The 27,840-nt window shown below is 44.6% G+C and overlaps 1 protein-coding gene across 2 annotated transcripts in view; it reads right to left on the reverse strand.

Moving 5' to 3' along the window:
* The window catches only part of RPTOR (regulatory associated protein of MTOR complex 1), a 138,737-nt gene that overhangs the window by 44,639 nt on the left and 66,258 nt on the right, over positions 1-27,840 (reverse strand). For both annotated transcript variants that reach the window (XM_035342512.1, XM_035342511.1), the window contains exons 10-20: positions 22,545-22,620; positions 18,836-18,937; positions 15,711-15,794; positions 14,102-14,212; positions 8,399-8,473; positions 7,706-7,771; positions 6,872-7,063; positions 5,446-5,586; positions 3,770-3,887; positions 2,244-2,384; positions 1,654-1,812 (exon numbers count right to left, since the gene is read on the reverse strand). In XM_035342512.1, the coding sequence (XP_035198403.1) occupies positions 1,654-1,812; positions 2,244-2,384; positions 3,770-3,887; positions 5,446-5,586; positions 6,872-7,063; positions 7,706-7,771; positions 8,399-8,473; positions 14,102-14,212; positions 15,711-15,794; positions 18,836-18,937; positions 22,545-22,620 (1,265 nt within the window). The remainder of the gene's footprint in view (positions 1-1,653; positions 1,813-2,243; positions 2,385-3,769; positions 3,888-5,445; positions 5,587-6,871; positions 7,064-7,705; positions 7,772-8,398; positions 8,474-14,101; positions 14,213-15,710; positions 15,795-18,835; positions 18,938-22,544; positions 22,621-27,840) is intronic.

Consider the following 27,840-nt stretch of genomic DNA (forward strand, 5'->3'; position numbering starts at 1 on the left):
ACTTGCAAGTAAAAATTACCCACAACAGGGTTAACGTGAGCCCAGGCGAGCTGCACAGCAGCCACAGCACTACTGAGGATGACTGGAGCCGGTGGTATTTCGAAAACTCTTTCCTTGGGCACCAGGGGAGAGCAGGCTGAAGGATGGTGATTCTTTGGTAGAAATGAAAAAAGCCCAGCTTTCAGCAAGCAAAAGCTGAAAGTAATGGGATTCTCTGTGAGTTATGAATTTTAAACACTTCTATAAGCTCTGCTGTTTCCAGCTGGATATGAGCTCTTCCAATTGAATAGGAATGAGGGAGGCTTTGGAGAACTGCTCTTTTTGTTTTCCTAAGTTTCCCTCGCTCACCTCTAGCTCATCTTTAGATTCTTTTTCAAATGTGCTGAAAGCTCTTGTGAGTCTTGCACAAGCCATCAAGCAGATACCAGTTTGCACCAGTGGAAAGGAGAAAAACTTAAGCTCTAGCTTAAGACAAAGAGAAATTTCCTAACATTCCAGTCATGCTTTAGAAGGCCCAACTTAATTCCCTATAATCAAAAGGAAATTAATCGATCAAGGCACATTGATAGCCTAAAAAGCTACAGATTGCCCTCAACATTTGTTCCTCTGCTCCCTGGAAGGAGCCTCTTCCACAAGCTAACGCTCTTCTGCACACTGTTACCATCCCCAAACTGTTCAGGCTGTTGGGAAAATGGCAGCCTACAGCTAGTGTAAAGCAATGCTATTGTAGCAAACAGACAGGACTGGGAAAGTTACTAAAAACAAAGAAACAAACAAAAAAAATTGAACTGCTTCAATACAAACACACCAGCTTTGTTCTGTAGAAGTGCAAATCAACCATTACATGCAAATCAGCTGTGCACTGCATAAATGCAACTAAAATCTCCCTTCCTTCTGTGCTATGGCACTTCACTCTGCAGAGGTCTGTACATTACCCAAAGAGTCAGATGTCCCAGAGAAAAAGGACCGTTGAGTAGTATTAAAAGTTCAGTGCAATTGCTGATGGTAGAGCTACCTGTCCCGGAGGGAATAATGGAGAGGGGCCTGGAGGCAGCGGGATCAGCTCTGGAACTTCTTGCACAAAGGGAAATTTCTGGGAAATAACTAGTCTCTGGCTTTGAGATTCAGCCTGAGGTTTCTTCTTTATTAAGTCCTATTTTAACAATTTACATATAAACGTGTGTGTTCATTAGCTAGGTAAGGTTTCCTTGTATGAGGAACTCAATAAAATGGCTGTGCTGTACAGAAATACAACCTACATGAAAAATAACCAGGGGAAGGGGTTACTGCCAGAGAGCCCAGCTGCTACATCCATGGGATGGGGAGTGCTTGTTTTGATTATCCAACTAAATTGCAGTGGATGTGAAATTCCTGTATGTGCTACATTTCTGTGCTCAAATTCCTAAGAGGATTGCTGCCTGTCACGGTGAAGCACACAGCTGAAGCCAACAGCTCTCCCTTCCAGTGCCATCTGAGCAGGAGGGACTCTTCTCTGCATGTAGCTTACCCAGACACAAGAGGAGCATTTCTACTGATAACAAGAAGTCTTGCTGGAGGTCTAGGAGGAGCTAAGATCCAAACCTTCTGCAAAAGCTAGTGCAAACGTGTAAAGAAAGGTGGCACCGAACAAAGGATGAGAGAGTCTTTACTCACCTATCAGTGAATTCAGAGAAGAGTAAGAGCTGACTCGTCTCATCTTGTCAATAGTCTCAAACGACAGGATGTACTCTTCATTTTCAGGGCTGCCCAAGGTGCTGCTAGCACTGCTGCTGGTGCTGAGATTCCCAGGAGAAAATGCAACGGAACTTCCCGCTGCCAAAAGAAAAAAGAACAGATGCTTAAACAGGAACTGGGGAGAGAACAATTTTTACCCAGGCATAACAGCATTTGGAAATTCTACAACCCTCTGTGAAAGTGTCGGCAAATCCACAAAGTCCCCTTTCAAAAACGGAATGTTTAAATACAGAGTAAGCACCAACGGGTCATAAACGATTCAGTTAAAAATCCACGTATGTCAGGAAGTTGGAAGACACCTTTTTGGTCACCAGACACTTCAAAAAAAGTCAAAAAAATGAAATAGGAGAGAGCTCCTCATCTAACCCCTTGGAGCTGTCAGCTGGATAATGTGAGCAAAAATGTTAGTTTCAGTTCATATTGGTTTGCACACGGTAGCTTGCATGGTAGCACATGGGGGTGAAAAAAGAAGTGATAGGAAAATGACAGAATTTTCAAATCTCTCTTACATTCTTCATTCAGGCTGAGGTTCTGCAAGGACTTGTTCAAGTTCCTGGCTGTGGTAACTGCTCGGATGTTTCCGTAAGAGCTGACAGACCGCAGCCTCGGTGTACATGGACCATCTCGCACTGGTGTCAAACTCCCACCCTCTGCGGATGCAAAATTTAGCAATTACAAATGCAACCAGAGAGATCATAGCCTGCTGGCAGATTCCCAGCAAATAAATCGCTCCAGTATTACCAGTATGAACAGAATTTAGCCATCGCCCATTATGTTAGAACAGAACGAGGTATGACAGGCTCCTCCCTGAACATAATCAGTAGGGACCATCTTTATTGTTTAGGCTGTGACTTTGTTACATCCAATAAAATCAGGTGAGCCGAGCCTTGCCAGTGCCTGCAGACTACCCAGAGAGACATGATGACTCTTCTGTCCAGGTCGGTGCTGGGCCACTGCCCAGATACTGTGCTAGGACAGGCTGCTACAGCAGGCACCATTTAGAAGATGGCATTTGCTTGCTTCTGCTCATTAAAACTCTGGAAAATGTTTTCATTATAAAGGGTTATGAGAATCCTGTTTTCCTGACCAAATTTCAGACCTGGTTTCAACTTCTATTTCATCCATGACCTGGATAATTAACATTTCCCAAACTTTTTCATTTCCATTCCTGAATACACACAGTACCATGGCTTCAGAACAGCCACTTCATTTCAATGCGGAGGTGGCTGCATTATGGTACTGGGGCAATGCTTCCAGTACATCCTACTTATAAAGTATGTTGGGATCCTTTTGGATAAGAAAAAGCACTATATGAACTATAAATAATGATTATGTCCTGCAGCAAAAAAAAAGATTAATGTGAAGAAGCTCATTTTCTAATATGTTTAATTTATTCAGACAATGTGGAGATTAAACTACTCCTTGCAGAGACAACACATGCTCATCTCCAAGCTTCTGTTGCAACAGTCCCATTATCTTTGATGATTTCCAAGGTTAATATAAGGAAAATAGGAGGTCAGCATTAACTTCACTTGGGCTTTTCATTTCCTATATAAAGCCGTACAACAGAAGTTTGGGACCATAGACACAAAACATGAGGTTCTTGACTGCTTCTCATCTGGTGCTTTAGAGTAGCAAGGGATACATCTGGTTCGTTGTTCTGCGGTGAGGCTTCTTATTAGCCCCATTAGGTCAACATGAAGCTGAAATTTCACATAATTTGAGAGAAGTCTGGTGAGGCTGTGTACCAACCATACCTCAGTTTTGATCTGAAGGGAATCTCTTTGAATTTGGCAAGGTGTCCAGTCTCCACAACTTTCTGGTGAGCTATAGGTATCTTTTAGCTGAGGACACATTTCTCCAAGACAAATAGGTTACAGTTCTACCCACCATGTCATTCAAATTTGTAGCAGCGGCGTTGTTTGACAAATCACCACCAGCAATAATTTCACTGTGTTGGGCAAAGTACTCAAGTAACATCCTCAAGCACTAACAGGCTGCAAGTTTCCTGCCCATAAAGACAAAACCCACAAACCTGTGGCAGCTGGGGAAGGGAGAGGGTAATTCTTCTCTTCTTCCATGAACTGCAAGGCAACGGTGCAGAAATTGCTCTCATACTGAACCACCAGGTGACTCAAAGCCACCACCAGCTCCTATAGAAAGAGAGAAGAAAACAGGCATGTCCTTGTTATGTAGATCAGAAATAACACACAAAAGGAAAAGGCAGAACCATCTGGTCATTATTACTGATATTATTGGATGGACATCCAGACTGATAACAAGATAATGCAGAAACTACCAACAGCAATTGCTATTTGCTGTTTGGCCCCAAGCTGAATCCCACAGGCAGCCTTGCAATGACCTGCCCTATCAGCAGCTGACGTGAGGACGATGCCGCATACCCACAAAGGACCAAGCCAATTCATTCTCATCAGTGCAACTTAGAAACCTTGAATTACTGGGGTAGGGAGGGTAGGGATGGTGAAGTTCAGGCCCTCCAATGGACAGCATTTGCTATGCGTTTGGAATGAGCAAACAGGAGAGGTGAATGTCTGGCACTGGTTGCTGTTCTCTGTTCAGGGGACGTATCTCCAAAACAGAGATTCATGAATCTCAAAGAGCATATAGTGTGACATGCGGTTCTCTCTTTAATTAAACTGATAAATGCTGGAAAAGAGAACAAAAATGAATCCTCATAATGCTGGTGACAACTTGCCAGGGTATTCATGTTCCAGTTAAGCAAACACAAGCGTTAGGACACCAAACTACATCCCATCAAAAACAACCTAAAACATCAAATGTACCATTGTTGTACATTGGTGTGTCAGAAAATAATTCTCCAGGACCTGAAGTATTACTTGGAACCAATCTGTCATCCTTCCTTATGGTTTCTAAGAGCAAGCAGATCTTTTTACAAGCTCTCACGTTCTCTCTGCAGCACTCTTACTTCCCTCTTCTCTTGCCCCCCAGGACTGTCACATACTTCATGTTTCTAGCAAAAAGATTACGATTTCACTTAAAACCTGAGATCCTGCAATGTAAGATTTTGCAATCAAAACAGCAGCCAGCAGAAGAGCATTAACAGAAGAGTTGCTTAGCCAGAATTCTCAGGGTTTTGTCCACCTGAAAATGACTTCAGTGTAACTCCTCTCCTTCCATATCTCCATTACTGCATTCCCTTTAAATTCAAAGAACAAACACCACCAGACAAAAATGCACAGCCAGGAAATAAAAATGCCCACAAAACCCTGAGATTGTTACTGCTGTGGTAGACATTTGCTTAATGGAATAAATGATCTAAATCAGAGGTCCACTGTTAAAAAGCAGAAGCACCTTGATCTGAATGACAATCTTGTCAACTGCTGGACACTATGAATCAGTTACATTATTCCTTTCAGTGGACTCCTCACGTGGCATAGTAAATGAAACATCATAGTACACGCACTGAAAAAGGGCAAGCAGATGAACCGGCATCCCAGCACGCTCCTGCACGCAGCCATCCTGCACTGAGCAGGCTGCCGACCGGTGTGGTCGGCGTGCGTGTCGCCTCTCAGCAGGAACCAAAGTTAAAAGCCTTCACAACGATCCGGATGCTTCCAAATGAGTCTGATTCATTAAAAAGTCTATTCAATAATGCACTCTGATTCAGCACGGTGCAGAGCTCATCAGCACAAATCCACCGAACTCCTGCCCCGCCAGCCCCCTCCCTACCTTTCTAACCATGGGGCTCCCGTCGTTGATGAGCTGGGCCAACATCATGGCCACGTTGTGGTCGATGGTGGTGGAGTGGTCGGTCCGCTCAGCTGAGTTGCCCACGAACGTTCCCAGTGCAAAGACTGCAGCACAGCGAACCTGCGAGACGCAAACATTCATTATTATTTTTCTCTTGGTTCCAGCCTGGAGCTTACCACTGGGATGTTTTATCCTCACAAATGGCATCTCTGGAAACCGAGGCTACTGTGTCAGGTAAATAGTGAGGGCTAAACGGAAGCCCACAGAGACTAAGAACCAAAACAGGTTCATCAAAGCACTGAGGTTTAAGAATTCACAGATGAAGGAGTACATTTAATTTCCCAGAATACTCGGTGACCTTCCCCTGGGTGATTTTTCCAGTTGACACTGCACAGAATATTAATTAATAGGAACAAGGTACACTGGGAGTTACTGTTGGCATGTGGATCTCTTTAATAACAGCGCTGAACTACAGTCTTCAGATAAGGGCACACAAAAAGGTAGCAGAAAATGGGAAAAGGTAAAAGAGAAAATATAGCAGCTCAAATCTGGGCAAATTTTGCCAGATCACACAAAGAACAGAGGGATCAGATGGCTTGGTAAACCTACAGCTTGCCTTGGCAGACTGAAAACAGTGGGGATACAGTGTAATCAGTGAGTGCAGAATGTGCTTCACAAAGCAGAAATGATCACTCTAGCTCCCCAAACAGAGCTGCAGATGTGTTGTAACGACAGGAAAACCTGATCACTGAATAAATACGGTTTATAAAATGGGGGAAGATTAGGCAAGAGAAAGGAGACAGAGGATACAGGACAGAAAGACTGAATGTAAAAGGGAATCCAATCTTTAATCACTGCCAGTCAGCAATGGCGCTCATCTCCAGGCTTACTTCTCCCCCACGCAATGTAATTTCACTGGGGTCTGACAGGCTCTGTCAATCACAGTCATGCTCCGCACAAGAATCTCTTCTCTCTTGGAGAGTTGGTCACAAGGGTAAAACACATTCAATTAAAGATGTACTTTCACACATACTGGGCGGGGAACAGTTTTCATACTCAGATAAAAAAGATTAGAGGGTTTTTTGAAACACACAGTGAGCTTTGGGACCACATTTTTAAAATGCCTCTGATATGCCAAGAAGCAAAAAAAGGTGGTGTCTCCTATCGCCAGCTCCAAGATTTCGAGACTTTTGGGCTGCAGGAACAGCCCCTACATTTCTTTAGTTGCTTCTCTCACAGGGCTTGTATGATTTGAACCATCTTGAAGAAACAGCGATAAGATCTTTCTTTGAACCAGACACAGTCATGAAGCTCTTGAAGGCCCTGGTTTTACGAGTACTTCTGCAGCTTGCTTTCAGAAGTCTGACAACTTGGCTGGTGTTTATTTAAAAAGTTGGACTTTTACCTCTGGGATTGGATCAGAGAGGAGACTGTAGAGCTTTTCGTGAGCGCTGTCTCTCACACCACACCACCTGGCTGAGTCAAAGTTCTGCCAAATACGTCCTAAACAAATGGCTACCCATTGACGCAGAAGAGGATGTGGATCGTTTAACTGTTCCAGGCAAATAGCAATCAGGTTTCCTTGAAGGCAGGCTTCCTACAACACAAATCAATGCAATTTATTTTGGTTGACATCTTCCCATCTCATCATCAGCAAAGAAGATTATTTCTGAAACAGACAGGAAAGCAAGAGAAAATAATTATTCTTTGGCCATGTACTGATTTTGTTCCAAAATACCATTTGGAAGGAGCATGAAGGGAAGGTCAGCTACACGCTGTTACAGCTAGCTAAATAGTGCAGCATTAGAAATACTTCCTGTATTATTTAAAGCTTGTTTTTTCCTCTTTGGAAATACTCCTTTCACCTGTCAGAGCCCTAAGGTTTATGGCTCATTCCATACACTCTTCCCAAGAACTTTATCACAGCCATCAAGTTTCCCCTCGACAGGAACGAGGCACTTCAACAGCGTGTCAGTGCACTGCCCGGAGGGGTGGTGGCTCAGTGGCTTGTGTCCTTCACCTCCGCTTCCAGGTGCCGTGTCCATAATGTGTTTGTCACACCTCCAGGTCAATTTTTCTTTTATTCCACCAAAAAATAATGTAAAGCAATCTTCTGTTTCAGTTCTCCTGTTCAGGGTTGTGCATTAATGCAAGCCGGGACATTTTTTATCAAAGGAAAGGCCCAAAGCAGAGAACAAATAGGAGAGACAATGAAAGGAAAAAGGGTGTTGGGACTCACCTGTCCTGTGTTGTAGTTGTTAACAATTACAGCCAGAATAAAAGCAGTCATTGTCCTGTGTTCAGCCTTAAAACAATATACAACTAATTGTTATCTAGAAAACAGGTCAGAGAACAACTATATTCCACACTTTCTGAAACATGCGATAGAAACTGCACGCAGAACAATCTCATTAAAGGAGCAAGAGAAAGGAGAGAGAACTGGAATTTTCTTGTCATGCAGCCCTGTCATACACCTCAGACACTTGATAAACTTGTATCCTCAGGCTGCCAATATGATCCTCCCAACCAACCTCCGTGTATTGTTCCGGGGGAGGCATACAAATATTTATTACAGGAAACCACACAAAAAAACTTGTGCAGAGCAAATTACGAAAGAAACAGTGAAATTGGACTGCCTCTGCACCCAGCCCCCAGAAGCCCACAGCTCCCATCTTCACCCCTGAGTAATCTGGGCTTAAATAACTTCACACAAGTTTGGCTGTCTCCATCATGCAACTTGGCAGCAGCGTTTTTAATTCCCCGGTCACTGACTCCACCGCTCAGCTCTGACTGCGGTGGAGCAGCAGGTCTCCGTCGCTGGAGGTGGGAGGCAGCCCCACCTGAGCACCAGCTGCATCAGAACAGCGACATATAAGCCCCGACAAGCTAAGCAAATGCTAAAAGGGTCTGAATAAAGATGACTTGTCCTTACTGGCATATAAGGATCTGCCAAAACTGAAAGGAAATACTTGTGACCGTTGTCCTTCACAAGGTCAGCTTGGCAGGACTGAAAAATGAGACAGAGACAAGGGAAAAAAAACAATGAGTACAGTAACATAAAAGTGTTTCTTCCTGCAATGATGTATGCATATTTCATGTTTTAACCATTTTTCTCAAGTCTGGTTTTCATGTGAGAAGCAAAGGGAAGAGCAGCCCCTCCATCAGGGCCACGAGCTCACCGCCCCTCCGAAGGGACTGCAGGGAAGAGCGGTGTCTACAGCAAGGAACCTTGGGCCAGCCACGGAAGTGACAGAATCACTAACCAAAAGTATGGCCTCCTACCGAGGAAGAGTTAAATTTGACATCTCTGCCCCACATTATACCTCTACCACTGTCTGAGAGCCATCAAAGACAAAACCAAGGAGGAATCTGATTAAAAGTTTTTGGTTTCTTTTTTTTTTTTTTTTTTTAACCTATAGCAAAATAAGAATTCTGTAAGACAAGGCCTTCCAAAAGCTCCTGGTCTACTTCTCCACCTGATTTCCATTCCCATGCCATGGCAATTAGCTTACCACAGCTCAGATTTGCTGCTGATTGCTGCTCACTTTCTCCTCGCTGTACAGTTAGATATCTGCATAACGGGTGTAAAATCCTGGTCAAATCTGTAATGGTCCCCAGGTACGGGGGGAAAGGCCCTGGCCTTGCCTCTCAGAGGCCATTATGGCTACAGGGCAGCTACCAACGTCCCAGCAAGCAGCTTGCCTTGGTGGCCACATCTGGCTGCCCAGCACTCGGATGCTGCACAAGCCCCCGGGTGCCTCTTCCCCCAGGCTGGGCCCAGTCTGAGCCACAGGGCAGTGGAGCCGGGGAAGCTTCGAGGTGAGTCCGGCATGTCACCCTTCTCGTGCAGCTCACCCCCTGCCCACACTTAGGGAGGGTGCAGCCTCCCAGTTCAGCCCTGCGCGACGTGAGGTGTCTACGTGAACGTTAAAGTACCGTCTTTACCAGCAGGACAACTCTCGGAGACAGCAGCACTGAATAAACCTAGCACGTGTTTCTTTTGGTGACCCACGTCACTGAGCTATTACCAGTAAACCTGCAAGGGGGTGGCGAAGGAATTATTCATCCCCTATATTGTGCAATCCCCACCTGGGTGAGACTATACTTTGGCAAGATTTCAACTCATCGCACACACACAGGACTAATCTCTGCATTATTTGGCCAAGGGCTGACGTGTACTGCTTTGGTGTAACAGCAGCACGTAATAACACGACCTCCTGCTACACGCAGTCAAAGCCTGCAGAGTAACTCTGCTGCCTGGTAAGCCCTGCAGGGAGGAGAATGCAGGTTTTCTAGGGCAGCATCAGCAGTGAAGCACATGGCCCTGATTCAACAGCTCAGCGTACACCAGGAACATCTTCCTGCGCCTCTTTGTGCTACCACACCAACTCAGGCTTCATGTATGACATATCAGGGTCAAACCGAGAGAATGCATACAACTAAAGTGGAAATTTAAGGGAGTAAAAACTGACTTGGCATTCAATTTCCCTTGTGACAGTGGTTCTATTGTATGCCTTATGCCAGAGACAGGATCATGTATTTTTTATCAGGCATAGGAGGTGAAGGAGGGAACTAACTGTTGAAAGGACAGGGGATGGCAAGACAGAGATGCAAGAGAATATTTTATTGCTGAAGGGAGTAAAGACGCTGTTTTTGGCAGACCAAATAAGCAGAGGAAATGAATTGATGCCATGCTGCAGCTCCGAGAGGCTTCCCTGACTTTTGTGTAACGCTGCACAAAAAATAGGCTTCCCCCCCCTCCACCCTCCATTCTCAGCATGAACGCTTTTAACTCCTCGGAAAAAAACCAAACCAACAACTCTCTTAACTGTAATGTAGGCAAACAGACACCAGCAAAGAGAAGATGCCCGTCCTTACACTACATTATTGTGCTGCCACTGTTGCTCCATCACCCGAGGCTCGAGGGAGAGAGGCAGCTTTAATAAAGCCAATGCATTTACTCAAATCCTCCCTGTTTATATCCTATTGAACAATATGGAAAGCCAACACCAGTAACACCTCTTCAAAGAATAAGCAGCTGTTCTTGTGAACAACAACACAACATGACCAAAACAAGCCACAGAGCACAGATTTCTTCTTCCTCCCTAAAACAACATGCGTGCTATGTAACTTATCTCTGGAAATCGCACAAGTTCCTGGACGTCAGCAGCACTGCCACAGCTGTGGGGAGCCCGGTCACTGCCCTACGTGGGCAGGGAATCATCTTCATGGAACACTTAACTTGAATATTTGTGTTAGTCGTAAGAGATGAGTTACTAGTCACAATCCTGCTACCAAAGGTCACATCTGCAGAATTTGTGTCACTCTATTCCTTCAAAAAGCAGGACAAATAGTTGTTTTCTGTTGTCTTCAGACAATTATTTCAGGTGTTATGAAGTTTTTCTTTGCTATCCCATACTAGTAATACTTACTTCTTTTCAGCATTGTTTTATGGATAGGTTTGCATTTCATTTTTTTGTCTTGCTTAAATTTCTGATTCTAATCCTTAATTACAAGAGGGAGGATTTTTTCTGTTTAAATTCAAGTATTTCAAATTTAGATGGTGTTGTTTACCAAACATTATCAATGTAGCATGTGGCAAAATCTTGACCTAAACTGCATTTGCAAGTGTTATAGCCATCTACCCGTGGCAGCACGTAATACTACTCCTACACCAACCTATACCTGCCAGATACCTACAGGAGGTAACTTTGAACCAGCACTTGTTATGCAGCTCTGCAGGTGGACTGTCTAGAAATACTCCAGCAGGCTTCAGGCAGATGACTAAAGTCCTCAATGAATCTCCTATGAAAAATCATCTGATTATACATGGAATTAAAGCAGATTAATCTAAATACCCCCGTGTTTATCAAGGACACCTCCATACCACATGAACAACTCTGAGATGCAATGTTGCTATATCATCGCTAATTTGTGCTGTGATGTGTTAATGCTGAGGTCCAGCTCCTCACAGCACAGCACGAGGAGGGAAGGTGCTGTATGAAGGGACGTGGGGCACACTGCGCTGCTGTCTCACGCCAGAACACCTTCCTTCTGCCTCCCTGTCTGAGAGGGAGGATCCAGAACAGTATCTCAGCAGGATGTTCTGCTCTCCAGGGCACTCATGAGCCTTACATAACTTGTTCTCACTCATACCCCAGGCAAAGAGGCGTGAGCCATCAGCTCAGCTCCAGTCCTAATGAAAGTAATTTCATCAGCTCCGGTCTCCTGAAACCAAACACAGTGCACGGACAGGAGATGCTGGATGAAGGAGACAGCGCTGCTCAGGTACGGCAGGGATGAAGATTACCTGGCAGAACACCTGGACACGCACACGTCCCCTGATGCTGGGCGATGGCTTCTGCCCGGGTGACGGAGGTGGCACCCGGTCGGCCTGTGCTGACCTGGAGGGTGCAGCCCAGGGCAGGGCGAGAACCGCGGCCCCGCAGCCTCCTGCTCACCCCTACGTGTGTGCTGCCACGCTGCCTAACAGCTCAACACTGCCGGCAGGATGAGGGAAAGCAACAGCTCCCGACTGCCTTCCTTCACACTCTCAGAGCATGCCCCTGGGGTTTTCATCCCCCTCTTGTGAGGCTTATGAGGCAGCCGCCCCTGGGAGCCTGCTTCTCGCTCTGCAGCCCGCAGGTACCGCTCTGCGCAGGTACCGCTCTGTGTTGTGTGCAGGCACGTTGACCTTCTGGAAAAGAGGGAGCTGGGGGAAAAGGAGCAAACTGTGCAATGTCAGAGAACTGGGGATGCACGCAGCAGGCCCACGATTATACCAGTTTTCGTTAATCTTTGCAACGATTTGTTTCAAATGTACACGGCCAAGCCTCGTGTCAGCAGGGGAGGGAAGGATGCTGCTTTCTTCTCATTTGCCAGCCATCAATACAGCAGTCCTTTAGCCTCTGAGACTAGGACATATTTGCTCCCTTTATGGCACAGCAATTCAAGCAGCTGCCTGTCCCCTGCCTGGTGACGTTCATTCCCCTTTCCTGCTGCCACTGCCCTCTCCTCCCGTCTCACTGACACCACTCGTCTGGGGAGATGGGAACTGAAACAATGGGAAGAAACCTCAACACAAAACTTAAAAGCATTTTTGCTGTTTTGTTTTTTAAAGCGTGGCCTACCAAACGAACAGGGCAATTAAACAGAGCAAGGGAGCAATACTGACTCTGGCAGGAGAGGGTAGGGGGGACGAGAGCGCTCTCAGATTGGCTCTGCCACCAGAGGCAGTGAAGGATGGCGTGACACCCACGTAAATTATACATGAGCCTACTCCATAACATACCTGGGGCTGAAGTGTGAGCCATGGAGAGGCATGCATCAAAATAAGATTTTCAAGAGCAGCTTTAAGATGAATAGTTTTCATTTTCTTTGCTTTCCAAAATCCTCTTAGGATGTTAATGAAAATATATTTATAAAACTAAACCTGACAATGCTATATGAGCAGAAGGGAAAAATTCCAACAAATTCAGTATTATTCTCCAAACTGAAATGGAAGAGAGATAATAAAAATAAAAAGCAAAATAGGCAAGATCCAACTTATAAAGCTGTCTAAACTGCTTGTAGATGAGCTTATAATTGTGCCTACAATTAACTGTGTGTAGCACTCCTAATAATTTTCAAGTGCTCAACTAACTGCAACCACCAATCCTAGTCATATGTATGACAATACAAATTTATCTATAATTACTTATCTGCTCAATTATTTATTTAAAAAAAACACCACTAACAACAACAAAAAGCCAGAGCTCCAGTTAAGACCACCTTTAAAAAAAGCAGGGCTCATTTTTAAACTTTTAAACTTATTTTTAAACCTGAAAGTGACAAAATATTGTAGAGAAGGTGGACCTGTGATAGGAATAAACGGTCTTCTGTGGGGGATAAATACTTCTACCCCAACCACGTTAAATGCAGCAATGCACAAAGATACTGTCACATTAGACTTGGAAGGGGACTCCTACGTTAAAGTCACCAAAAAAATCAGTTTTGCTTTATTTTTTAGAAAAAAACTGGGTCTGAAAACTAGCCAGAGCCTGTTTTGACAGCTGACAGGACTAGTCTTGAACAAAACAAGTCTGATAACAATTCCAAATGAACAAATATGGACAGTGAGGGGATGGGAGAGAGCGTGCATGTTCTCTCACCTGCGAAGACGTGACAGAATGTATGAGTGTTAAAACCCAACAGGAGTGAAGGGGCGTTTTAAGCTCCCCCAGCAAGAGAAGCACCACCTTCCCCAGCAAAGATGCAGTCAGTGAGATCTAATGGCTTTCACCTAGAGCACCCTGGAACCAAGGAAGGAAGCAGGAGCTGGAACATGTTACAGTGACGTTGCAGCACTTACACAGATGGAGCAAGCATGCTTGCATCTCATGCAGGTATGAGGGGGAGGGCAGCCGAGCAGCCAGCCTGCCAGTATCTTAGTGGGGATTTCACATTCACAAGATTTCAGAAGCTAGCTTGCATACAAGTGGGGTGACCTAATGAGAAATACACTGGTCTTCAGATAATACAGCATCCTTCTCAAGTGCCTCAAGAGAAAATCTAAATTGTACAGCAACTGGATTAAGCAAACGGGAAAAAGGCACGCTGCTGTAAAACGAGATCAGCCACACTGGGAAGTACTCACACTGTCCACTGCGAGAATTTTGGCCCAGATGAAGACAAGAAGCGGTCTCAGCTCACGGGCTGAACTTTGAAGTAGCTTCAGCACGTACGGGAAGATGCCGACAGACAGGGCCTGCGGAGGCAGAGAGAAGAGCAAACCCTCATAAACTCCTCGGCTTTGCAGAAGCAGCGCTGCACAGGGGCAGCACTGAACGTTTTGTGAAGATGTAGCACATTTAATGACACAGATGAGAAATCCGGTACAAAACAATTTCACACATTTCTAGTAAATAGGGGATCCCTGTGTGTTTGCCTGTTGCTCATTTTAATCCTAGATGTCACCAGATATTTTCAGACTCATTTGGTCCGGTGAGACTCAGAGTTAATCTAGCACTAGCTTCTACTCGTTACAGCCTGTGCTATTTTATGCTTCATGATATGTCGTGTTCTTCTCTGATGGGGCCGTTTGCTTTCACAAGTAAACATGTTGCAAAAGCTCGATAATTACAGTCTTCCCACTGGAAATTAAACAGGCCTCACTTACACAGACTTCTTACCAAGCTTTTTGCTCACAGGACACGCAATGTGCTAAATCTCTGAGAATCCCACCGTGACTGCAGATACCCTTCCCAGACTGCCATGTAAAGAAACCGTGCGGGAAGGATCGCACTTTCCCTCGGGGACGTGCCAGCTGCACGGACGGCACGCAGCCAGGAAGGCTGGGCTCCTGGTGGGTCCCCCGCCACGCTGTGAAAGCCTGGACTGGAGCTGAGCATCACACAGTGACACGGCCGATGTGGTCTACAAAGTGCAGCACAGCCACGGCAAAGGCCACTGTGGCTGACCCGCAGCTACGTTCTGATGCTCACAGAAGTCTGTAACCCGGAGGGCTTAAACCCACCTTTTAAGCATACTTTCCTCTTACTACTGTGGGATAAGCTGGCTGTGAAGAGCTGCAGGTGGTGCAGGAAGGAGTCTTGAAGATGAAAATGATAGGTAAAGAAGGCCAATAAAAAGACCCATCATAGAGCCATTTCTCTGCCAGCTGGTGGTTCGTCTTCATCACCGTTATCAACAAATAGCTCCATTTACAAGAGTGCTTTTAACTGCTCCTCTGTTTCATTCTTATTTATTATCTGTGTTGTGCTAGCCACTTTCCAAAATGCAGAAGGCAGTTGCCTCCTCTCAGAGGAGCTTATACAAAGCTTGTGCAACCCAGAGACCAAAGAGATAAAGAAGAGAAGAAAACGATGCAGCTAGTAAGCTGAGAGAGGAGAGGATGATAAACACACGTGCTTTTTGTTGTTATTTTACATGACAAACCTTCTTACTTGACCTGGACATTTCCTCCAGTTTTGTAGCTTCCAATATTTTACACTCAACCGTGTCTAAGGAACTCCTCTTTGTAGTAACGCAAACGAAAAGCTGTTTGGCCTCCTTGATTAATATAAACCACTTTTCTTTTAGGGATGCTTGCTCCATTTCATATGGGTGAAGAATATATAAAACACAGTTGTTTGTCAAATCCGTGGACTATCCTCCACATCTCCCTTCCATAAATCATCGTTTATATTTATCACCTACACCGAGAGTCTAATTGACTTTTACAACATTACACAACACAAACGCACCAAGCTAACTGCCCAGGGCCCCAGGTCCAAAAATCTTCCCAGCAAATCGAGAGCTCGGAGCCGATGCACCTGGCTCAGAAGAACCTGCAGAGGAAAGGGACAACTGTTATAACTAGAAAGAACAAACCTCTTTGTGAGCATAAGAGGACCTCAGGATCATCACGTAACTTTGAAGAAAATGATGGTTTGAGTGGAAAAAGCAGCAGGACAAACCCGGGCTGCTGAAAGCTTTCACCCCACTGAACAGCGTCACCAGTGGGTTGCTCCCCCCCAGCAATGCTCCCCTCCATCAAGTTTTGGCAGACACTTGCAAACGTTTTCCCCAGAATACAGGCACCCTCAGGCTCCCAGCCGTTGCTCCAGTTGCTCTCCCTGTTGATATTTCTCTGAAGTGCACTGGTACCTATGCAGCACAGCTCTGCTAGATGGAAGCAGCCACTACAGATCTGAAATACCCTCAGCTTGCTGCCTTTTCTCGCTAAAGCAGAAACGGGATTGCATTTGCAGGAAGGACTCAAAGGTGAGCAAAAGCACCAGCCTGCCAGTACTCGAAACAGCTCAGAAGAAGAAAAAGAGGCTTTGCTTTCCTTGGCAAATCAATATAAGAGACTTAAGGGGGAAGCAAAAGGTCACATTAGTCGTTAATAAAAATCTCATTAAAACGGAGTCTGACAACGATAATGAGGTGGTAGTTTACTGGCTTATACCTACCCTGGTGTGAAATATTAACAGACAGACTTTCAGTTCTTAATCTCCTTAACAGATGTAAGATATTGGAATGCAACATTTAATCCTCAGTTTAAAATGAGTAACGTCCCTCAGCATGGGTCTTAGGGAAAGCAACTCGCTGATTTAGCTCCCCAATTCCATCCCCTTCTCAATGTTTTTCCACATTGCATATTCAAATTAAACTGTTTTTCATGTTTAATATTGAAAAATAACTAAATTACTTGGCTTACATCTCATATCACGGACAACTGACACTAGATGCTAAAGCTGTGCAGAGAAGTCCAGATGAAAAAGATGGTTACACGGGAGGGCGTGTTAATTGCTCTAATTGTTTCACCTCTGAATATGCGAGCTCAGATCCCAAGAGAGGTCATAGGAGAAAGCATTTTGGTCATCCTGCCCTAGTTGGCACCAGCCTATTCCATAAACTTACTACAGAACTTGGCACGATTAACAGTGTGCTTTAAAGATGCCCAGCACAGGAATAACAGGGCCAGCTGTTTAAGATTAAGGCAGTAATAGAAACCAGGGCATGGTGGAAGCTGGGGCAGAGCTGAAACGACAGCAAAGAACATATTAGATGTAGGGTGCTTACGCAGACGTGGGAGGCATATAAATTTGACAATGGTGTTCTTATCTGACCTTCAGGAAGAAAAGAAAGGAAAGAAAGAAAGTCATAAATTCTATTGGAGATGGGAAAAAATGCATGTAACTGAAAAGGATTTCCAGGTGAAGATACCAAAATCCTATGGCAGGAGGCACCTCTGCAAGCATCGAGCACTTTCATATGCTGACTGCTGTCTTCCGTAACTTCTCTCCTCCCCGCGGCAAGAGGCCACCTGTGTCCGACCTGCCCCATACACAGCAAGATTTGAAATGGAATTTGGAACTTCAAGAAGTGGAATCTGGACCTTCTTGGAGCCAACAGAAGGCCGTTTACAAAGGACCATTTCCGTGTCCTTGACGAAGCCAAGGCTGGCACCGTGCCCCTGGCACTCAAGTACTATCTTCCCCCAGGGGCACATCTAAAATGGGAAAACAGAATCAACCTTTGTAGGCTGCAGCAGTGCAGTTTAAGCACTCTCAGGGGCTCAAAGCAAAAAGACACTCAAAGGGGGGTCTGAAACACAGTTCCTCTCCTCTCCTGAGCAGTTGCTCTTCTGATTCGAAGCATCTCCAAACTGTTAACAAGTCAACTTATCCCACTCAACAACTACGTGTATCTTAACTATAAGAATAATTACCTTGTCCTAGCTCATTTCTGCTCCAGGAAGGAAAGCAGATTCCTTCGCCAGGTGACCTCTCAATTCCACTGCAAGGTTAAACTACCTGCAGAGCCCTCTGGTGCCAAATAATTCACTGGAAAGCAGCAAAGTTGGTGCTAGAGTAGAAGCCTGCCTTCTCCCATTGCAGTGACAGAAACAAACCTTACACTTATTTATCCGACTGATCTCTTGAGACTTGGGAGGCTTAGGGAAATTAAGGTTTGGGCTCACGAAGATTGATGGTGCTGTCAGTCACAAAACAGGTTGGTAGCTAACAGAGGGAAGGTGAGTCTTCTCACATTTAGTGAAAGAAATCACACATCCTTGTAGAGATGACTAGAACCATGTACCTTTAAACAGGAAGAATTTAAATTTTGCTGCCTGATAGAAAAGAGACCACAGCTGCCTTAACGAGGGTTTATATTTCCATCAATACAAACATCTGAGGAGGAGAGGGCAAGAGCAGATGAACGACTGTCATATTTTCCTTCCTATAAAACATGATTTGAAACGAGGTGTTATGTTTCTACTAGATTTACTTCTTCTACAAATGAACTTTGTGTAGTCTGAGCAAATGCCTACCAGAACTCTACGTTCCTTCCAGGCACGGTCTTCAGAGAGTTGTTTCTGTTCTTGCAGCAAAATTTCACCATCGCATTAAAGGGAACACTTACCAGGCTGTACCAGCAGCACAGAAAAAGAAGCCATTTCCAAACTATTTACACTGCAGCAATGCCCACTTTGAGAAAACATACGGAAGATAATGTCTCTGCATGACAGAGCTAGCATATATGAGGAGATACTACAGGAGAAATCAACAAAGATGTGCTACTCTGTGAAAAAGTCTTGTTATTTCACAGCAAAACAGGAGGCAGCACAGCCTGACACTGCTGAAGCTGCAAACGGACAATACCAGGAAGTCATGCTCAACAGAGAGCAAAGGTGCGGGGGAAGAAAAGCACTTTATCTTCATCTGCACAGGTCTAGCAAACACGCAATCAGCTCTAATTATTCCTGAAGGAGCCCACGTAATTTCTGTACCCAAACGCCATCTGGTTGGCAGCACAGCACTCAGCGGGCAGGGAGAGCCGCGCACGCAGAGGGGACGGCGGCCGAGCTCCTGGCACTCACCTGCAGGACGATGGGGAGCTGCTCCGGAGGGTTGCGGTTCTCCACGCCCATGGTCAGCCACACCTGGAATGCCGTCAGCTGCTCCGCAAAGAAGGGACTGTGCTGTTGAAGCAAGAAGATGGATGAAGGTTTGGCTTTAAAACAAGTGAAGCAGCTGGTTTTGGAACCTATGGACTCACATGGTCTATTGTCTCCAAAAATTATTCTGTTTAATTTGTTTGGTTTGGTTTTTAATTAAAAAATTTTCCAAGCACTGATCCGATCCCATTTCCTTTAAATATACTTGCATTTTCCAATATAAGGGTTTGAAAAAGGAGAAGGAAAGACTAAAGAAACAGGAAAAGGTATCGCAAAAGCTCTTGGGGAAATCTGGGTAACCCTTTCCACATGAGATGCAGACAGAAGAGCGGTCAATTTGTCAGCTCTGCAGAGGTACTTTCACTTCTTTAGCACACAGTGCTGCCTCTGCCCAGACCACAGCGAATGCAGTCCAACAGCAATGAAAAATGAATCCATCCACATCTCACTCCTTGGCTGCCATAAACCTGTCCTACAAACAGGTGGCCATCTGTGCTGGCTTGGGTTGCAAGGTGCATGTCTATTTTTTTTTTTTTTAATTCAAACATTTTATGTAGCTATCCATCACTTCTGACCCCCATAACACAGTAAAATTACTTTGTAAAGACAAAAAACCTGTGAGTTTACTTACAATACGGAACCCCCACATTTAACTGGAGGTAACCCACTAGCAGATATCCTGGGTAAATGAACAGAGAAGTAACCTGCAGAGAGCTGCAGTATTTAATACCTTTAGCAGGGCAGCAGGAAAACCTATCAGAAGTGGGATGAACTCCCAACATCCTGCTGTGCTTTGGTGCTTAGACATCAGTACGAAAAGTACTACGGAAAAACCTAAAATATTTAGAATATCTGTAACCAAGTTTCCACCGTCATTCAGAGCTTCGGAGCTGTTAATCCGAACAAGACGATCACTGGCTGGTGAAATAGGAAGTTTGCTTGGCTCTGACATTCTGCAGCACGTTTTACTCAAGCCCCAGGAGGCTGCTCGGCTGCACAGAACATCTCAGTTCCCTTAATGCCAGTGGTTACTGGTCAATAACACAACACCCCTCCCAAAGCTCTGCTCCGTGGCGTGCTCTCGGACAGTCCCTGGGCACGTCAGCCAGGCAGCAGCCCCTTCCTTTTTGGCCACAAGCTCGCACAGCCCGTAGTACAAAACAGGTGTTAGGAAGTACTAACATCCAGGTAGAAATGCTGGGGAAAAACAAAAATCGAGGGCAGGGAAGAGGCGGGAGGAGGGGGCCTACATCCACCCAGACCCACAAGAGGCCCATCAGGCCCCCGCCATCATTAGCCCCCAGGCTCTGCTCCCTCGGGTTACTGTCCGGGCCTGACTAGCGAAGAACACCAAGAGAACAAGCAGAAGCCGGGAGCACGTGGTTTATATTGTGCTGCTGAAACAAAACAGCCCGAAGGAGATGAGCAATTGCTTTATCCAGGGCCAGCCTGGACGCTCAGCCCGGAGCGGCCCACGGGGCCAGGGAAGGGCCGCAGGCGACGTGTGACTCCCCGGGCATTTCAGGCCCAGCCATCGCCGCTCCCGTCAGCCCCGGGAGGGAGCAGGCTGCCTAACCCCAGCAACACGACGCCCCTTCCCCTGCCCGGCATTGCACAGCCATCCCTTGCCGCATTACCGCCGGGCAGCAGCAGCTAGCCTCCTCTGATGTACACCACTTCCCGCTGGAATAAATCAAGAGGTCTGAGGGCGAAATTTTGATTAGAACACAAGGAATAGATCAGAGATGTGCAATGTCTGTCTTCAGCCACCATTTGTCACAGTACGAGGCTAAGCCCCTTCCACTCCCTCCCAGCCTCATAGCCAAGTTTTGTGCTATTTCGGTAGGTGTCTGAGGGAGACATTCAGCAGGTTAATAACTGTTCTATACAGGACAGACACGGAGCTACACGGTATTAACTGGGCGAGATTTTGAATAAAGGTGTAAGGCTGAGCACAGATGAGGACTTACTCCTGCCTTTATTTCTAGTGCCTGGGCCAGCTTGGGAACCTGCAGCGCCCAGCTCCTCCAGCTGTGACTGCAGAACGAGAGCCCCACGTACATCAAGGTCCCGTCAAAATACATGAGAAATTACATTTTTCAAAACCAGAAACCTCCTCATAAATCATTACAACCCCATCTTGTGTCAGTCCTAGTTAAGAATAACTATTTGCTGATCCCTCCTCTGCTCCCTGTACTCCCCTCCTCTCACCCCTGAAATACCCATTTGCTAATTTCAACTCGCTTCACAGTCAGCGTCCAGATGAGGTCCAAGACCAACATAAAAGTATTCCCTGACACCATCAGAGGCCTGAGATTAAAATCAACAGGCTAGGAGAGGAAAAGTTGTATTTATGTAGACAATAAAATACAGCACATACTGGTGAAAAAAGGGGTGAGAAGATTAAAGGGCATCTTTATCAACCCCCCACCACTGCTGAAGTTAGCGCCTCTCCTCCTGTAACTCAGGTCTTCGGGACCGCCTGCAATCACAGCCAGAAAATCTTCTGAAGTTTGGTAACAAATAAAATACAAGTGCTGGTTGTGAAGAAAGACACAAAGCAGATATCTGGTTTTCTTTCTGGTGGTTGTTTCAATGGAAATAGTAATTCAATTTTAAAACACCCTTTTTTTTAAAAAAAAATTAAAAATCCAGCTATGGCAGGTTTTTTTCAGTTTTGAACCAATTTGACCACAAAAGCATCCCAGAAAACTCTGAAACTTTGCTCCTGTTAACATGGAGATGGTCAACCACTTACGGAATCTCTTTGGGTATGCTTTCAGCAGCAAATCCAAACTGGGAGATAGGACGTTGGCTATAACTGGATATGAATATCCCATATCCGGATATGGATTTTTCTAAGTGACTTTAATGGAATTCACAATCCAGAATCTGTGAGAACGTCATGGTGGAACAGGCATCTGATATTCTGCAGTAACTATTATTTAAAGGTTTCCATCCATAAACTATCAAAGGAATATCAAGAAAAATCTATGCTGACTAGAGGAACTTAAGCCAAATACAATATTAAAAACTTTACCTTTCTGCTCTCTGCTATCAAATAAAATGGAAAAAAAAACCCGACAGTGATTCATATTAGTGACACTATGAGTAAGAAAAGGCTTTGGACATATGCTCAATCTCCTCTATTTTATGTTTACTTGAAAATACCTTCACTAAGACCTAATTTTTGCATTGTGTGAAGCTGAAGTCTTTCACTACAAAAATCATGCTGGCATTTTGTGTGTGTGCGTAGCAATACTGTTAGTTGTGATTGAGGGCTCTGAAATTCTGAAAGTCAGTTCTCAAACACCATTTCTACTGGTAGGAATTTCTTCCTCACCAACTTTTAAAACCAGAAAGCTATCATTTAGTAAATGTCTTTGTTATACGGTATTTCACATCGAAAAGGCATCATGGCATATACAAACTATATCTATTTCATACAAATGCACCTACAGAAACAGGTGCTTGAATTCAATATGGGTTGAGTCAGACACATACAACAGTGAGGAATACATAAACCACTAAATTGCAACAATTTGAATTAAAAAAAGCAAAAGTGGAGTGCTGAACTGAGGTTTTAAATAATGGGTTATGACACAACATTTCAATCTATTATGTAACTTACCCTAAATGCAGTTCCTTCCTCTATAATTGTAGGTAATTGGGAAAGGCAAATATCAACTGCAAGGTCCCATGCTTGCCTAGACAAAACGGTGAAAGAGGAGAAAGTCATTACTGGTTATCCATAAGCAATATCATACAAGAATATGGACAAAGCAATGCTGTCAGAGTGGCTTAGCAATGCTTAATATTCCATTTCAAAAGGCAGTTTTCACACATGAAAACTACTCAGAGACACTGAGGAGCTCTAGTCCAGCATCGTATCACGCTGCCCCACCAATGTGAGCACGGTAACAATATCTCTAGCTGAAGTTCGCAGAAACTGCTCCTCTCTGTAACGCACAGAGAAGCACGGGTGAATTAAGTGTTGCGATATTCCTGTTCTCATGCAACAATCGATGACTTTTTTTAAACTAGAAAAATGAACTCAATCCTAGATTAGCTCCAAGCCATAATCCTTCAGCACACACCTCCCTGTCTGCATCCAAAGCCTGGCTCGCTCTGTATTCAAGTCACACCAGAACAGCTCAGGAAGATGTAGTCCTGCTGACAAGCCCTCCGACCTGTACCGTGGGATATACCTACACCGCTGCTCTAACTCCTTTTCAGCATCCTCGACACAGGCACTGTCGTTGTACATATCACTGAGAAGAGGAACTCAGTCTCCATCAATCTAACTCTGGGCTGGTTTTGCACGGCAACCTTCTTTGCAAAGAGTTGCTCTGCGTGACTCACCCTAAGGATGGAGGGATGTACACTAAGCCAGAAGAATAGGAAACGTTTAAACAGTTCTGGTTTCACACTTACCCGCTGTACTCCATAATAGCTAAAGTATTGTGATCTATAACACTAACAGCACAGAAACTTCGTATGGTGGGCAGGGAAGCTGTTGTGGTAGACTGAGTGCAAATGCAACGTGGTACTGCTCTGCTTCAGAATGCTCACAGTCAAACTAAAAGAGGACCAAACTAAAATGAATGGATTTGGTCTCCAAAGTTGCTGAAACACCTCTAAAAATGTGAAATGGGTACTTTTTACCCAAGAAACCATAATCCCCACTCTAACCATAAACAACCCATGCTCTTTTCGTTTTAACATATGAATTTATGCACTCTGAGAGGCTGGCAAGTTAAACCACCACCTCGTGGGTTTCTGAAACAAAAGAAACTAATTTACTCTCCAGACACATTTGTTCTTTAATGACTTGTGGCCATCCTGTGTTAACCTCAATAGGCTAAGCGGTTTTTCTTCTCCTAGGAACGCCTGCAGACATAAAGCCAGAGGTGATAATCAATATAGTGCATTTCAGTTACCTGCTCTGCTAAGTTCTTAAATCACCCTGCTCCAAGTCAAACAAATCCTCCCATCAGAATTACCGAGCGAAATCTATCCCATTAGCCCAACTGCCAGCTGTTCTCAGCTAAAAACAACCCCTCCAATTAGATAGAAAAATAAACAAAAAGCTCTCGCATTTTTCTCTGGATTCAAGAGATGCAGCTCGCTTTAGCTGTCCCAGACCTTGTCCCTCCGCTCCACAGCGTTTGCCTTCCACTTGACAATATGCTGCCAATATAATTAAGAGGTAGTCAAGAGACAATCAAAGCACGGGCAACAAATGCTTCCCACATGCTCAGTGAAGTCCCATGCTGGAGACAAATGTTTACACAGAACTGACGAGATATGTTTATTCCTCGCTGAGGAAAAGTCAATTAGTACAATTATAATTTTACTTCAGGCAAAGAATTCCTGACTTGCAGGTGCTTGGAGGAATGGGCAGTATCACCTGAAGAAGTTCTCTCAGACTTTAGAAAATGCCAATACACACCGCCTTTTGAGGGAAGTTTTACCAGGAGGGAGGAAAAGGGCTTAGAGATCAGAGCCAACTGGGCTTACTGGGGCTGCCTATAAAAGGATTCTGCGTGGGTCGTTACGCTGCAGAGGCACGGAACTAAGATGCTGAGCTCCTCGAAGTCATTTTAGGTAAGAGGCACTAATACTGCTATAAAAATGTCTAAAGCAGCCCTGCAAGGTCAATTCGCAAAGGTTTTAAATGTTATCAGAAAGAACAAACCAAAATTTATAAAGAGCGTTTAGTAGATTAAAACAAAATCTCTTTTTATGCTTCAAAAAAACAGGCCATTAAAAATCAATGTGGCCACGTAGCTAATATTATTCCATCTTTTAAAAGAGTGTAACCACTGACATAAAACCCTAACGTTACTGCTCATCACAGCCTAGAGAGCTACTGATTAACATCAGCTGCTTAGGAGACTCGTCAATTCAACTGCTTAAAATGAGTCCCCAGCATTTCCAAAGTAGCCCAACATGCCATTTCTGCTTCCTCTCTGTAAGAAACAAGACAGAAAACCTGCCCACCCAACGAGACACACGAGTAAACAACAGTTTTGCCTGAAGTACACGCCACGCTATTTCCAGCCCCTAGAAGAACAGCTACACGTTGCTCGCTAGACTTCAGGCTGCATAATTCATGAATGAGCTGCCACTCAGCTAACTCACTGCACTGGCAAAATAAACGACTGCTTTTAAACAGGCATTACGGTAATTAAAAGATTCAAAACAAGCCACAGAAGAATGGTGGAGGACTGGTGCCACTGAGTACGTGGAGAAAAACAGAGGGGGAGAACTGCTTGATACAGTCATGGTGAAAATGATGCCTGCTGGTGATGGGCAGTAGGAGAAGTGATTGACTGGTTCAATATGCCAAAGGGAACTAGAAAGGTAGGCAATTTGTAGGTATGCTCTCTGAACTAATATTACGCTTTAGCACACAAACAGGAGATAAATTAGGGAGCAGCAGGGAACAAGGATGGGTGGCACTGTGTCCTAGAAGTGATTTATGAAAGCCAGCCCAAGAGATTGCTACCTCTCTTCCTTCTTCGTGGAGATTACTGTTTGCAAAGTGCTGTGGAAGATTTGTTTTCACTACATTAGCTCCAAGAGCTGGGTAATACCGCGGCATTGTCCTTCCCTCCCTCCCTATTGCTCTCTCCCAACAACCCCGTGTCCCACCGCACAGCAACAGAGACGGTCCGTACGGGACACAAGCCAGCAGCGCCCCGCGCCTCTCCGCACCGAACAGTCGGTTCCACAAGGTACTCAAAAGGCAAGATGCCACCTGTCTTGGGAAAGGATACAGCATTTCTGAATATATGAAAAGGAAAATGAAAAAACGTTACTCTTTCATAATTCTACAATAAAAATTAAACAGGGAGAGAGCTCTCCTGAATCCCGTCATTGACGCTCTCCTTTCAAGACAGAACGATGTCTTCTTATTGCAGCTTCGGTATTTCTTAGCCCTTCAGCACAAAGTCCCTGTTCGCATGCCCCCAGGCTCCACCTCCCCCCCTCCCCAACACCAATTTCATTACACTAGGACTGTTTAAACTTTTATTAACTTAACGTTAATTCATCCAGCTGCCTTTACTTTGTTTCCCCCAGGGTGCTGCAAAGTTTGGACCTGTACACAAGGAACAGAAGGCCGCGAACGCCAGCTTTGCTCAACGGCCGTTTTATGGTGCAAATCCATGAAAGATTCAGAAATGGGAGCCCACAGTAATACTTCAACAACATAAATGAAACATGGTTAGAGATGTGCTTCAGTCTTTCTTCACCCACGTGCTATATTAGCTGGCAGAGCATGAAGGCAGATTTTCTCACATTCAGCTCAAATTTTCCGAGTCAGTGTCTAATCCTTTTAACTCCCATGTCACTTTTTTTTTTTTTTAATAAAGTATTATTGACATCTTGTGGCATTCTGGGAGTAGCTTGTATTATATTGCACTGTACGTAATATTAGTGAAAAACGGTATTTTACTGCTAAGCAGCAGCTAAGGAGAAGCTGAAGCCATCTGCAGTCTAGGGGCTCAGGCATCAGGGTAACTGCACAGTTTGTATTTCTGAACTGTTAAATATTTCACTCTGTATCAAATATGTCGGACAAGATTTTCTATGTTTTTTTTTCTGCAAGTACAACTCAACAACATACCCTGTTTGATGGAATTCTCAGATTTCAGCCTAAATTCACCTGCTTCACAGTGACACTGTGAACTCCCTAAGCCTGCTTTAGGGGAAGACAGCTGGGAAGATGCTCAGGCAGCTATTTTTGAAATACGTATGTATTTATTGCTATGAATATTTGGCACAACTACAAAATCCTTCTACCGGTGCATTCCCTCACTAGCTGCAACTTAAAGCACACGCTTTGCTGTTTGTCCTACATTTCTCTCCACCGAACTACCTGTAGTTTTTACCATTTCTAGGAACCACCAGTGGACAGACACACAAAATGTCTGGTTAAATCAACGGTGTAACCTGAATTAATCTAATTCTTCAAATGCCAAACTGTTCCAAATACCCTTTCAAACCATCACTTTCTCCTTGCCTTTTCTGTGCAGCCAAACCGAGGCTCATTTCTCTGCGACATCAGCGAGCAGGCCGGCATCTACTCGGCAGCACCCCCACAAAGACTCCAGTTCCTCTCTCACCTGTAATTGGGTTGCTGTGTTATGACTTCCCTTTCAGCTAGAATTTCAAGTGTATTTTATTTGCAGTGTATTATGACTTCCTTTCAACTAGAATTTCACGCTTGGTTTATATACTATTGCAATATTTCTATTATAGACAAATCATAGTTCTTCCACAGCGTAATTAAGGTACTTTGTTTTTAATAGATGTCCTACGTTAGGACATATTTCTAAATACATTATTGGGTCTATTCAAGGGCCATGAATATAACTTGCTGCCAACAGCAGTAATGTATAAACCATCATCCATCACAACAGAGACCAAGATGCTGACAGAGCATCAGGCCTCCTATTTGTACTGCACAACAGACACAACAACTCTCGGAGTGGCAGAGCTCAGCCACTCAATCCATATATATTACCATTAATCCAAGAACCTACAGTACCAGGCACCATACGGGTACAACCAGTCCGTGCCTGGGAGGGTTTACACCTGAAGCAGGTAAAACAGAGCAAGCCAACCAAGGACAGACGCAGAGGAACGAAGCAGCACGTCAGAGCACACCGAGCAGGACCAGGTTGCAGGGATCAGCTCTCCTGGTTCCTAAATGCGATGTCCTTCTTGGTGAAATATAAGGACAGATAATTTGTGGGTCAAACTTTCCCTCAAAAATTAAGCTTTCACTTTGCATCAGTTGTTTAAGTGAAAAGGACAATTAACAAAACAGGTAGCAGTGGTCTCCCAGAGCAATTGCCCAGAATGACGATTTAATTGGGCACAATTAAAAAAAATAGTTTTCTGTAACACTGAAGGAG

Source organism: Oxyura jamaicensis, chromosome 18 (assembly GCF_011077185.1).
Source record: "Oxyura jamaicensis isolate SHBP4307 breed ruddy duck chromosome 18, BPBGC_Ojam_1.0, whole genome shotgun sequence".
In the NCBI taxonomy this organism is placed as follows: Eukaryota; Metazoa; Chordata; class Aves; order Anseriformes; family Anatidae; genus Oxyura; species Oxyura jamaicensis.